Raw genomic sequence first — 14,988 nt, 5'->3', positions numbered from 1 at the left:
GACGTCTGCCGGTGCATTATTATACTATACAGAATTATAGTTATGCAAATTTGAGTGTATGTGTGTTACTGTATATGCAGGTTTACAAACAAAGTGGTGATGTGTAACCTAATTCAAGTAAGGACATGTGCATCAAATGGTAACTGTGTTTCTGAAGAGAGTGGTAAAATGAAACATAGGTTTGACTCAAGATTCTGACTGAACGAGCCAAAAAGCTGTAGTAAAATGCAGATACATGCACACCTGCGACCATATATTCTATTTTAATGCAACAGGTTGTAATGTTGGCAACCATAAACAGCCTATAGTTACACTGTCCTAACCAGGCATGACACGACAAGTTTCCAGCAACAAGTAATTTGTCTGTCCACCCTGAACACAAAACTGCTGTGCATCATATCAAAATCACAGCCAATCAAACTATATTTAATGTTTAAAGGATTGTTCCGGGTTCAGAACAAGTTAATCTCAGTTAACAGCATTAGTGGCATAATGTTGATTTACACAAAAAGTTATTTTGACTCGTCCTTTTTTATTTAAGAACAGCAAAAATCACGGTTAAAATAATGCACTTACAATGGAAGGGACCAGTCTATAAACATTCAAATACATACTCTTTCAAAACTATAGCCACAAAATGTACCATTATACACATTAACATGATCTTAGAGTGATACAATTGCTTATTACACGGGTCTCTGGAATACTGTATTCTGACTGATCAATGGCGCCATGCAGCGGTTTGATATTTATGAGTAACAACCACACATCCAGGGATTAACACATATCAGACAGTCATCCGGGAACTGCTGTGCGATCACTGTGCGATCTCTACAAGTATGCTTATAAAATAATTTAAACTCATGTCAATGTTTTATATCCATTTATTAATTTATTTGTCAAGTAGTCTTGCAATAAGCTGGATAATGAGCAGTCAGATGGTCATTATTTACAAAATAAACACCAACAGAACTCCGGAGGTGGAATTCAGCTGTTCAGCAATTTCTTTCTTCTCACATAATAACATAATTTCAATGCAAATCAATATTTCATGTCCATTTACTTATTTATTTGGACAGCAGTCTTATAATAAACTGGATAATGAGCAGTCAGATTGTCATTTTCACAAAATAAACACCACCAGAAATCCGACGCAAACCGGAGGTGAAAATCAGCTGTTCAGTGATTTCTTTCTTCTCACATAATAACATAATTTCAATGCAAATCAATATTTTATGTCCATTTACTTATAAATTTGGCAAGTAGTCTTATAATAAGCTGGATAATGAGCAGTCAGATGGTTATTTTTCATGAAATAACCACCAACAGCACTTCAACGCAAGCCGGAGGTGCAATTCATCTGTTCAGCGATTTATTTCTTCTCACATAATAACATAATTTCAACGCAAATCAATATTTCATGTCCATTTATTTATTTATTTGGTTAGTAACCCTGTAATAAGCAGAATAATGTACAGTCAGCCAGTTGTTATTGCAAAATAAACCACGACAGGGTTGATCAGGACACCGACAAGAAGCAAATGACTGTACAAAATCCCTTACTCATTAACATTTTTTGTGTAAAGTTATACCCAATATTACAACTTATGTTATAATTTTATGATATTACAAACCCTGTAATTCCGATATTGAATATAACTTTACACAGATAAGGTTAATAAGCGATATTATAACTAAAATTATATATAGCTAATGTTTACATCTTGTGGCAATACTTTTAAAACAATATGTATCATAGGGATTATGGACTGGCCCCATTCACTTCCATTGTAAGTGCCTTTCTGTAAATGCTTTTTTTAGTAACGAGTGGCGAGTCAAAATTATTTTCAGTGGTAATCAACATTATGCCACAAATACTGTTGATTGATTTGAACTTGTACTGAACCGTGAACATTTCTTTGATGTACAGTTATAGAGGAGCAGAATTTTAGACTAATGACCCCGTGCAACGCCACAAATCTAGAAACCAAGCGATCAACAAAATGTCCTGCTGCTCGTCCCTTGTCACAGCTGGTAAGAATACTCAAATTAAAATGAACTGGATTAACATAAAATCACTCTAACGCACAACCTCTTGTGGATTATTGCTTTGTTTTACAATACTCAAACGCTCATTCATACATTTTAACAGTAGCTGCAAAAAACAGTAACTTTAGAAAAAGTGACATCTTGTTTCAGAGAACTCATTACACTGTTTAAATGAATATGAAATCTTGACCTTTACAGGCATGTTATTGATAGTATGAAGGCATTTAAATAGACTATTTACCTAGCATGCATGCTCCAGATCGCGAAGCGTCAGGGGAGCTGCCGCCACCATTCTTGCTCTTGAAGGAGGTGAAGAGGTGTTTGCACAATTCCTCCGGGATGTTATTCTCCAGGTAGGTGGCCATGAAAAGCTTGAAGCCCTCATAGTCGATGGGCTGCAGGACACAAGTGGAGAGATGATTAGAAAAAGGAGATGGAAGCCTTTTAAATGATATAAAGCCTGACCATGAATATGTAGCCTTTTGCTCCTGTTTGTTTTCAGCAAAAGAGAGGATGTCCCTGTCTCTGGATATGAATGATGCGTTCAAGCATTTCATTGTGATAAAAGGAAACTTCATTATGACACATGACAACAAAAAGACAGAGGTGGCCCACTGACGCACATTAAGTACAGTAAAAACTAGGGCTGTCAATTTATTAAAAAAATGTAACATAATATGCTTGTTTATTAAACAAATTAATGGAATAAACTTTATATCAATATTTGCTGATAAAAGCCCCCAAATTAAGATAATTCAAAGACATTACATTATCATGGCAGATGGGTTTAGCATTAAATAGACAAAAAGTGTCTTTAGAAATCTACAGTATATTTAGCTTATTTCTATATCTTTGCACACAAACCTATGACTGACCTTCAGTCCACAAGCAATCTATTTTGCAATAAAGTTTGTGAATCTGTATGAGGTACATTTAAGGGTCATTCACACAGGATACGGTCTTGAGTTCTGTCTGCACAATTTTGTAATTGTTGGTTTATCATATGCATCAGATGGATGTCTTTGGCTGTTAAGTCGTGTTACTCTGGCTTTTTTTCCAAAAAGCTTTTTTAAAACTTGAATTGCTCCGATAGTAGGAAAATTAGCAAATGAAAACAAGTATGGTAAGAAAATTCCTTTTTACAGAAGCTACATATGATTTTGGGGGCATGAATTGTTAATTTGCTTTAAATTTGAGTTAATGCATAAATCATACAAATTAGCTATGTAATTTGACGGCCCTAGTGAAAAACACAACAAATTTGCACATTTTTGCTGTTCATAAAAAACATAAAATCATCTGAGGTTACAAAAACACCTTGACAAGAAGGTCATTAACATAATTTCCAAAGATACTGAAAGTAGCACAGACACATGGCTCACACTGAAAAGCACTTGCCACAACCTTTGACCTATGACCTTTAGAAGACATTATGACCAGAGCGTGACTTTCTTTTTAGACAGGGATGGGTATGTGGGATTGGCAGATATGTCGGGGGCATGCAGTCTGTAGACACCAAACCACAGAACATGCAGACCCAGAAGGCAACAGCTTACTTGGTTGAAAACATCTTGCTTCTGTGTGGCAGTCAGAGATATATGGAGAGGGTAGAGGGAGAGATGGGGTTATAGATACTGTAGTGGTTGTAGGTGCAGAGGGAAGGGTTCAGTGAATGGTGTTATCTTTCATATCCTCTGGTACTCTGACACTTGAATGAATTCACCAAACACATTATATTCAATTTTTAATGCTGTGTGAAATTAGTCCACCAGTGTCATACATAGTGCTGTTTTGTAGGTTTAGTGGCATTGAAATTCAGATTTATTTGCATAATCCTGACTTAAATGAAAATTACAATGTATTATTTACTCACCCTCATGTTGTTCCAAATCCATATGCTATTATTGTTTCCATAGAACACTGAGAACTAACTACAGACTGTCAAGCTCCAAAAAGAAAAAAAAAAAAAAAAAATTATAATAAAAGTTGTCCATATGACTCGTGCACTATTCTGTACTATACTGTATACTCTGCTGCAGCGCTCAAATCAACTATGGACATTTTATTTGAGAGCTGCAGTGGCAGAAGTTTATCAGTGTATAACAGCTTTAATTTATGTCTGTTTCTCACACAGAGTTATTGTACGGCTTCAGAAGTCCTGGAATCTAGCAAATGAATCATTTGGACTGCTTTTGTTTTTTTTGTAGGGCTATCAATCGATTAAATTTGAATTAATTACATGCTGTGGTGATTAATTAATCGAATTAATCGCAATTATTCGCATATATCAATATTTGCTGAGAAAGGCCCAGAAATAAAGATCATTGAATATATAACAATTTAAATAATTATAAATAATATATAATAAATATAACATTCAGATTATTAAAATATATTACATTATTGTGGCTGACAAAGCATTTATTAAACTATATAAAAAATGGCTTTGGAATATATTGTTTGATTTACTTCCATATGGTTATTTCCATTAACATCTTTTTTCATTTAGGCCTATTTCCTTAAGCCTAGATTTGGCCTATTCTAGACAGTAATCCATTTTTTATTTGAGTTTGTCAATCTTTCACAGGATGCGCTCTGTCGGTGCGATTAAAAATGTTTGTCTATGCAGTATGTACACATGCGTCAGGTAGACGCTCTTGGGGCGTCTCACATTGGTTGTGTCAGCGTCTTGCGCCATAAACACGCATTTTAAGACACAGTGTCTAGTTAAAAGTATGGTAGATTGAAACTTTGAAAAACGTGTCTCAAGATCCCTGCATTCTATTGTGCTCTGCCCAACTGTCTTTGAACGCAAAAGTACGTCATCTGTAGAAGGCTCCATATTCATTTTGTGCTGCCTGCTGGTTTGTCGAGGCACACTGGCTGTACAGCTCTTGGAGTTGGAACAGCCTGAACTGCAGCACTGCTGACTGCAGAACACAAAAACTGCAAGGCTTATTGAAGAATTTAGGGGGCATGCTTAATTGTGGATTTTTTTAAATTGTTTTTCATATAATTAAATGCATTAAATTAACAGCCCTGACAGCAAGAGGTTTAAGAGGTTTACGTGACCGTGGAAACATTCTTGCAAAACGAAATTACATGCCTTATTACATGTTTGGCTGCAGTTTCCCAGTGAGATGTCCAGCAGGGAGCACTAAAAGCAAGTGAAATGGTGTCGTGATCAGACCAGGATTTAAAAGTGAATATTAGATGGAGGTTTTAATGAGTAAAACGTACCTTGCTAACCTAAAAATTGAACCTAAACCTAACCAATAGTGATCTGCAATGAAATGAGAGGTAGACACAAAACAGACATCATTATCCTTAACCAACACCTAATTCTAACCGATAGTGTCCAAAAACAAAATGAGAAATGAATGCTTCTATGATATTCTATTACAAAATTCAACTCTATAAATGTCAAAAAGACAATACGGCAAACATGGATAAAATGGCAAGACGTGTGAGAGAAGGAATTAGAAGTGGAAGAGAGGAACTTGCATGCAATGGTATGCCACAGTTGAGGGGATTCCAACCATACATGCACACCAAAAACAGGAAGGTGTTTGCATGAATATAGATACACCAAGTTAAAGGGATTGCTCACCCAAAAATGACAATTCTGTCTTCATTTACTCAAACTCATGCTGTTTGAAACCTGTATGACTTCTTGGAATGTTTTTCCATTCAATGAAAGTGAAAGGTGACTGAAACTAACATTCTGCCTAACAACTCCTTTTCTGTGCCACAGAGGAAATAAAGTCTTACTGGCCTGGAACAACATGAGTGTGAGTAAATGATGACACAATTTTTGGATGAACTATCCCATAAGTCACTGAACCCAGTGATTCTCTGTGTCACAGTATTAGCAAATGTGTTTGTATAATTTGGTGATGTGAGAAGTAGTGTAACCACCCGTGATTGTTAAAGGAACTTCCTGTTTGACTTTCAAAAATGTAAAACATTGATGTTGGCCCCGTCTTCAAATAATGTAGAAAAACAATGAACAATTTATTTAACCTTTCCCTAGTGCCCATTCTTACTCTCTTCATTTTCATAAAGGTTACTAAGTCGCTGTAAACTTCATTATGTCAAGACACTCAAAAGAGCTGGTTGATACTGTGGTGAAAGATATTTACAGCCCAGCAGCAGTAAAACAGTCAATCACGTCTTTTTACATGAGTGAAATATAGTAATCTGTCACTGTAAGTCTGTAGCACAGTGGCACTGATGGCATGTCACCACCATTTTGTGCTATTTTCCAGGCTTTAGATTTACAGGTGGCCACAACTGAACTAATGTGTAATGAGAAGCATGCAATGTCACACAACAGCCAACCTGGCGTCGCTTCAGACCCATTAAGTGCACCAGGTCTGATTCTGTATTGATTCAGCAATAGCACTGGGTCACAACCTGTGGCGCCAAACCCTGAGCAGCTTCTTATTTATGTCAGCTTGGAGGAGAGCAGAGAAATATAATGGTGACACTCCATAAACCAAATTATAGATGCGGCTGCCTGCGGGCCTTTGTTGTCAGGGCAACATGATGCATGGACTTTCTGATGTCAATGTGGACCTTCTCTAATAGAAGGAGGTATCTGGGCACCTCAAATCTGGGAGCAGATGACTAAGCATTTCCTGTAATGACTTGGGGGCTGAGTCAGGTCATATTGGTGTTACAGCCAGAGGCTTCACTGCCTCTAAACAGATCATTTAATAAGGTGAGATCAGGGCTTCTCCTGTGGTAATAAAATACTTGTACCTGCTCAGGATTGTACTTGGAGAGGATACCATTTCCATGAAACTCTTCCAGCACATCTTTAAGCTTCTTGGAGGAATCTGTGCAAGAGATAAAAGAAAGGAATAAAGTTGGATATATATGATTTAAGCAAATGTAACCTGGGGAACTCCTTGGACTGTTTATAAACAATTGATTATACTTCCTGCATGCAAAAGCTGTTTGGAATTGTCATAGATTCTGGATATTAGATGTTAACATATTGATTTCAAAAGAACATTGACACATGACATTAATGTAAGCAAATTACATAAAGAACTGTTTTGGTTTTTCATTGTCTAAGAACAATATATTACAAAACAGTTAGTTCCGGTCCTCTAATATGATTGGACAGCCTTCCAAGATTGCTGATATACCAAGTACAAAAGAACTAAGAACACTTCACTGTTTGTGTCACTCCGTTTGTCTGTGTTTGTGGCATTCCCGTTCCAGACAAGTTGTCAGTCTGTGCGTTGCTCTGCAACACGCAACGGTTGTTCCAGCTTTGGCTTTGTTTGGAACTATTTTCATTAGCGGGGCAAAAATAACAAATAATTGCCTGTATTGTGCCTAAAATACAAATTACTCAGTATTAGCTTCTTTTTTATAGCACTGTTGTATAAAAGATACAGTAACAGCCAGTACTTACACTTTTGTGTATTGCCTTCTATCAGTTAAGATTTAACAATCCATTTATCTAGGGTTCAAATATTCACTCAAATTAATAGTTTAAGTTGATTACACAGAAAATTACATTTCACATAAAAAAACACGGAAATTTCAGCTAGCATATTTCAGTTGCATCTTCCGTGAATCAAATAAACAAAGCATCAAGCATTTTTCCAAGATGCACAAAAAGGCATTCAACATGTGGTTATTTTCCTGACAATGTAACTAATGCTGTGGTAACTTTGTAAATGGTTTTTTGTTTTTATAAGTTGAAAGTCTCAACAAAAAATCATTCTACTCCAAACAAAACTAAAATATACCTGAAATGAATACTACATGGATCATTATCCTCAATTTTTTTAAAAAGGAACTTCTGTTTGGTTGATACTTCTGTAATACTCTGGGAACATTAGATGTACGTCTAATCAAAATAGTCTAATTAAGCATGGAGATAATAGCTGAGCAGAAAATGTCACCAAAGCTTATTAGCATTAGGGCAGGAGAAATTAGTCTGCTGCCCCTGGCTTCACTTTTGTTTTCTCTAAGCCTCGGGTTGATTGTTATAGACAGACTGATTTATGTATTTTGATGAGAAGGTTCTGTCTGCTTCCTGCAAGACAGGACAAGTTCACTCCAAGGCACGCCTACTAAAAGTTACGTCCCCTTCAAATAACAGGCGAAATGCTTGAGTCTTGCAACAGTTGGATGTCACATTCATACACTGTGCTTGCTGTGTATTTGAGTCCCAAAGCAACCCTACCAGGGTTAAAATACTTTTATAATGTATTCCACTACATATTACAGAATACATGCATTAAAATGTAATTTGTAATGTATTCCGTTAGATTACTCAAGGGCAGTAACGTAATCTGGACTCAAGATGGCGCCGAGTATGGCTGCTGCGTTGCGAGCTCCGACACAACTTAGCAATGGTTTGTTTGTTTTGTTTACAATTCTTATGTTTTTTGTCTTGGATGTTGCCTGCCTTATTGTCTACGACAGACAAACACTTTTGGACATTGGCTCAGCGATCTCACACCGTAAACCGGACTTCACATTCCTCAATGCCGACCCGCTGTTTACAAACACGCAAGCGGAGCCCTTTGTCTGGGCAGCACGGCCGCGGAAACGCAGGAGGAAAAGGGGAAACAGAGCCGGCGTTCTCATCAGAGTAAGACGCCGCGCAAATCGACCCCCGCTACCCACTATTCTACTGGCAAATGTTCAGTCTCTGGATAACAAGCTCTGCGAGCTGAAAGCGCGGATCTCTTTCCAACGAGAGACGAGGGACTGCTGCATTATCTGCCTTACGGAAACTTGGATGTCTGCGGAGATTCCAGACTCAGCCATTGAACCCGCGGGGTTCTCCATGCTCCGAGCGGACAGAGCGAAAGACCTCTCAGGTAAAACTAGAGGAGGTGGTGTATGTTTTATGATCAACAAATCCTGGTGTGATCAGAGGAACATACATTCTATCAAGTCTTTCTGTTCTCCTGATCTGGAATTTCTTATGCTTCTGTGTCGACCATTCTGGCTACCGAGGGAATTCACAGCGGTCATTATCACTGCTGTGTACATCCCCCCACAAGCCGACACAGACCGGGCACTCAAGGAACTGTATGGGAGTATAAGTGAGCAGGAAACCGCGCACCCTGAGGCCGCGTTCATTGTGACCGGGGACTTTAATAAAGCCAGTTTAAAATCAGTCGCACCAAAATATCACCAGCACATTAGTTTCAACACACGAGGGGACCGGGTTTTGGACCATTGCTACTCTCCATTCCGGGATGGCTACAAATCCCTCCCCCGCCCACCATTTGGCAAATCGGACCACTCTTCCATTCTGCTTCTGCCCGCTTACAGGCAGAAACTGAAACAGGAAGCACCCACCCTCAGAACGATCCAGTGCTGGTCGGACCAATCAGACTCTACGCTACAAGACTGTTTTGATCGCACGGACTGGGAGATGTTCCGGTCCGCCTCTGATGACGACATCGAGCTTTACGCTGATAGCGTAATGTGCTTCATCAGAACGTGTGTAGAGGAAGTGATTCCGACCAGAACTGTGCGAATCTATCCGAATCAGAAGCCGTGGATCAACAGCGATGTTCGCGCAGCACTTAATGTGCGGACCTCCGCTTTTAATTCCGGGAACGCGGAGGAGCATAAACAAGCCAGTTATGCCCTCCGAAAAACTATCAAAACAGCAAAACGCCAGTACAGGAGTAAGATTGAAGGACAGTTTAACACCACCAACTCTAGAAGCATGTGGCAGGGAATTAACATCATCACGGACTTTAAAGGGAATAAAAACTCCGCCATGAACACCGCTGCCTCTCTACCGGATGAGCTAAATACTTTTTATGCTCGTTTCGAGGGAAATAACACCGCCCTCGCGGAGAGAGCTCTCACGGCCGAAGCTACAGAGGTTAGTTCACTCTCCGTCTCTGTAGCGGATGTAACCCGATCCTTCCGACGGGTGAATATCCGCAAAGCCGCGGGTCCAGACGGCATTCCGGGCCGCGTCATCAGAGCGTGCGCGAACCAGCTGGCTGGTGTTTTTACGGACATTTTCAACCTTTCCCTCTCTTTGTCTGTAGTCCCCACATGCTTTAAAACATCCACCATTGTGCCTGTTCCAAAACAATCGAAAATAACTTGTTTAAATGACTGGCGTCCTGTTGCTCTGACCCCCATCATCAGCAAATGTTTTGAGAGACTAATCAGAGATTACATCTGCTCTGTATTACCACTCAATCTTGACCCGCTGCAGTTTGCTTACCGTAACAACCGCTCCACTGATGATGCCATTGCATCTACAATACACACTGCTCTCTCCCACCTGGAAAAAAAGAACACTTATGTGAGAATGCTGTTTGTAGACTACAGCTCAGCATTCAACACCATAGTGCCCTCCAAGCTAGATGAGAAACTCCGGGCTCTGGGCTTAAACAGCTCGCTGTGCAGCTGGATCCTGGACTTCCTGTCAAGCAGACGCCAGGTGGTTAGAATAGGCAGCAACATCTCCTCATCACTGACCCTCAACACTGGAGCCCCGCAGGGCTGTGTTCTCAGCCCACTACTGTATTCCCTGTACACACATGACTGTGTGGCAACACATAACTCCAATGCCATCATTAAGTTTGCTGATGACACGACGGTGGTAGGTCTGACCACTGACAATGATGAAACAGCCTACAGAGAGGAGGTGCACACTCTGACACACTGGTGTCAGGAGCACAACCTCTCCCTCAACGTCAGTAAGACAAAGGAGCTTGTGGTGGACTTCAGGAGAAAAGACAGAGAACACAGTCCAATCACCATCAATGGAGCACCAGTGGAGAGAGTCAGCAGCTTCAAGTTCCTGGGTGTCCACATCACTGAGGAACTCACATGGTCCGTCCACACTGAAGTCGTTGTGAAGAAGGCTCATCAGCGCCTTTTCTTCCTGAGACGGCTGAGGAAGTTTGGAATGAACCGCCACATCCTCACACGGTTCTACACCTGCACTGTGGAGAGCATCCTGACTGGCTGTATCTCCGCCTGGTACGGCAATAGCACTGCCCACAACCGCAAAGCACTGCAAAGGGTGGTGCGAACTGCCAAACACATCATCGGAGGTGAGCTTCCCTCCCTCCAGGAAATATATACAAGGCGGTGTGTGAAAAAAGCTCGGAGGATCATCAGAGACTCCAGCCACCCGAGCCATGGGCTGTTCTCACTGCTACCATCAGGTAGGCGGTATCGCAGCATCAGGACCCGCACCAGCCGACTCCATGATAGCTTCTTCCCCCAAGCAATCAGACTTCTGAACTCTTGATCTCCCACGATCAAAATACATCATCCCTGCACTTTATTACTCTTTTATCTCACACCGGACTGTCATAAATTATATTACTGTCATTATATTATGTCTCTCTTAACAACTGACTATCAACCGACAGCCTGAATGTCAATACAGTACAATACTGTACATTCTATATATATACTTTTTTTCATATATATTTTAATTTTTATTAAATAATGTGTATCTATATAGTATCTATATAGTAAAAAACAACAAAAAAAACAACAAAAAAACAAAAACAGCATATTGTATACTGTGCAATGTATGTTATTATTGTATATTGTTGAGTGTAATTGTGTATAACAGATGTTTAAATTGTGTTGTGTTAATTTGATGTTTTAAGTTGTGTAATTATGTATAACAGATGTTTAAATTGTGTTGTGTTAATTTGATGTTTTAAGTCGAGTTTAATTATGTATAACAGATGTTTAAATTGCGTTGTGTTAATTTGATGTTTATTGTAGATTGGCGTATGTCTCATCACTGTCACGACTGCTATGTTGATCGGAACTGCACCCAAGAATTTCACACACCATTGCACTTGTGTATATGGCTGTGTGACAATAAAGTGATTTGATTGATTTGATTTGATTTGAATACTCTGGATAACTTATTTAGCACTGGCAGAATTTTTTCACTTGTTTTGACTATAAGAGTTAATAACAAGTGAAACAAAACATCTGCCAGTACAGTAAGACAAAATACACTTATATTAAAAATAAATGTTCCCTATCTGTCACTCACTCGACGTTGTGTCGATGTAGTGACACTAGGGGTCACTCTTGGGAGCCCGAGACACCTCTGGTCTTTGATAAAAGGCCAATGAAAATTGGTGAGTGGTATTTGCATGCCACTCCCCCGGACATACGGGTATAAAAGGAGCTGGTATGCAACCACTCATTCAGATTTTCTCTTCGGAGCCGAACGGTCATGCTCACTGAGCTGAATTCACACGGCTGTTCATTCACCTCTGCTGGATCTGACGGCGCATTTCCCCCCTCTGCACTGGTGCACTGCAGAGAATGCCCCTGGGCACTTTGGCAGAAATAAAAGAGTATATTTCTCTAAAAGAGTATATTTCTCTAAAAGAGCGCACACACGGAACGTCTTTTTAAAGACGCGTCTTTTTAAAGATGCTTTTCGGATTGTGTGTTATTCCTGGTTGCGCTCGTTATATCTCACCTTCTGACGGTCACAATCACTGTCTTCCGTGTCTTGGCACTGCTCACGCGGAGACAGCGTTCGTGGATAGTCATGTTCTCATTGCGAGAATATGTCCATGGCAACGTTGTGGTCATGGCTCGCCTTCGTAAGAAAGCAAGCCACCCCAGAGGCTCCCCGCCTCAGTCCTTTTACCCACGGGTACGAGGACAGCGCGGCTAGCACTGGGGGCGATTTGGGGACCCCAATGGGACCGCCTCCACCGGGTATCCCCCCGCGGACCTCCCATTCCCCAGCACGCTCATCTGTCCAGATTGGGCTTCCGGATGAGTCCGCCGGCTCGTCTCACGGCGAGTTCGACCTCTTATTCGGAGCCCGCGAAAGTGATGAGCTCTCGAGCGCAGCATCGGAGAGCGGGCTCGTCCAGTCGGAAGCCTCGGCTGGGCTCCTCCCTTCGGGGTCGATCGCCCAGTCACAGGCTGACGCGGAGATGACGACATGCTTTCCCGGACAGCCGCGAGCGTCGGTTAGAGTGGATTTCACCGCTCTTCCCTGAACCCTCGCGGCTCTGTGATTGGTTCCTGGGCTCGCGGCGCCGCTCAAAGCCCCGCCCCGTTCCTTTCTTCCTGGAAGTGCATGAAGAGCTGACAAGGTCGCGGGAGGCACCTTTTACTGCCCGGTCCCTATCTTTTCAGCTTCCCCGCTCTCACTACCCTCGATGGTGGGGCGGCCAAGGGTTATTCGGCAATCCCCCGGTGGATAAAGGTGCTCGCGGTGCACCTATGCCCGCAGAGCGCCGCCACCTGGCGCGGGTGCCCAAAGCCCCCGTCCAAGGCCTGCAGGTTTACGTCGTCTCTGATGGTCAAAGCCTACGGCGCTGCTGGACAAGCCGCCTCCGCCCTGCACGCCATGGCTCTCCTGCAAGTCCGCCAAGGCGCTAAAGGAACTGCACGAGGGTAGTTCCGCCCCGGGATTCATGCAGGAACTGCGCTCGGCGACCGACCTCGCTCTCCGAGCGACGGAGGTCACGGCGCGGTCTCCCGGGCGGACGATGGCCACACTAGTGGTCCAGGAGCACCACCTTTGGCTCAACTTGGTCGAGATGGGTGAGGCCGACAGGACACGATTCCTTGCTGCCCCCATTTTCCAGGCGGGCCTATTCGGCGACACTGTCGAGGACTTTGCCCAGCAGTTCTCAATGGTAGAGCAGTAGATGGATGCTAGCCGGCTTGTCCTGCACCGGCGTGGCTCAAGATCCCCCCATCTACTCATCGCCGAGGGCGTCCCCCTGCGGTGACTGCACCGGCTCCGCCGCAGCCCGCCCCTCCGGCCCGGCCCCGGCGTGGAGCCCACCGCAGGAAGCCGACGCCACCCGTCTCACAGTCGGCACCGGAGAACCCACGGAGGTCTTCGAAGTGTCCCTGAGACGGGCGACCCAGGGACAACGAAACCCGCTGCTCTGGAGCTGGTAAGCAGATCTTCTTTTTGTTACCTTTTGCATTTAATTGCGCTGCATGCCCAAGTGGCTGCAGTACTCAAGAGCTCCGCAAGAGTGGTTTCCTTGTTCCCTGGGTCACATATTCGGTGTGTACGGCTGGCATCACGACCACCGTCCACCACTCCATTTGGCAGGTTGGCGCTCCAGCGGCGGTCTCCCGCCCTGAGCGCCCAGCTGTGGCACAAATCCGCCCCCGATGTGACAGTCTCCACGGGTCATGAGGACAGGCCTCTTCCTCCCCCGTCCCAGGCTGTTCCGGGGGTGGTCACAAGGAGCCAGGTAAGTGCTTCGATGTCCTCGGACTCAGCACGGCCACGATGCGGTGTGGCACCTCAAGCTCCGCCCCGCCGCGAGGCCCCACCCGCCGGTACATCCGATGACGTTGTCCCTTTGGTCCCCCTTGCGCGGAACTCGGGTGCATGGCTTGCGCTTTCCAGTCCGTCGCGAGGGCTGGTCCGGACCGTCCGACTCGGCTGCACGATTCACTTCGCTGGGCATCCGCCCAGGTCCAGCGGTGTCCACTTCACCTTGGTGAAAGATGGAAACGCTGCTACCTTGCGCGGAGATCGCTACCCTCCTACGGAAGGACGCGATAGAACCTGTCCCTCCAGCCGAGATGAAGAAGGGGTTTTACAGCCCCTACTTCATTGTACCGAAAAAAGGCGGTGGGTTGCGGCCAATCTTGGACCTGCGAGTACTGAACCGGGCCTTACACAGACTCCCGTTCAAGATGCTGACGCAAAGACGCATTCTAGCGGGCGTCCGGCATCAAGATTGGTTCGCGGCGGTAGACCCGAAGGATGCGTACTTTCACGTCTTGATCCTTCCTCGACACAGACCCTTCCTGCGGTTTGCGTTCGAGGGTCAGGCGTATCGGTACAAGTCCTCCCTTTCGGCCTGTCCCTGTCTCCTCACATCTTCACGAAGATCGCAGAGGCTGCCCTTGCCCCGTTAAGGGAGGTGGGCATTCGCATTCTCAACTATC

The 14,988-nt window shown here is 43.3% G+C and overlaps 1 protein-coding gene across 7 annotated transcripts in view; it reads right to left on the bottom strand.

Moving 5' to 3' along the window:
* The window catches only part of LOC127447091 (diacylglycerol kinase beta-like), a 220,552-nt gene that overhangs the window by 153,701 nt on the left and 51,863 nt on the right, over window positions 1–14,988 (bottom strand). For all 7 annotated transcript variants that reach the window (XM_051708618.1, XM_051708619.1, XM_051708624.1 and 4 more), the window contains 2 exons: window positions 6,814–6,890; window positions 2,291–2,444 (listed from right to left, as the gene is read on the bottom strand). In XM_051708618.1, the coding sequence (XP_051564578.1) occupies window positions 2,291–2,444; window positions 6,814–6,890 (231 nt within the window). The remainder of the gene's footprint in view (window positions 1–2,290; window positions 2,445–6,813; window positions 6,891–14,988) is intronic.

The sequence above is a fragment of the Myxocyprinus asiaticus genome, chromosome 10 (genome assembly GCF_019703515.2).
Source record: "Myxocyprinus asiaticus isolate MX2 ecotype Aquarium Trade chromosome 10, UBuf_Myxa_2, whole genome shotgun sequence".
NCBI lineage: Eukaryota > Metazoa > Chordata > Actinopteri > Cypriniformes > Catostomidae > Myxocyprinus > Myxocyprinus asiaticus.
The sequence above is the reverse complement of the archived record's forward strand: the minus strand, read 5'-3'. Positions and strand labels throughout refer to the sequence as shown.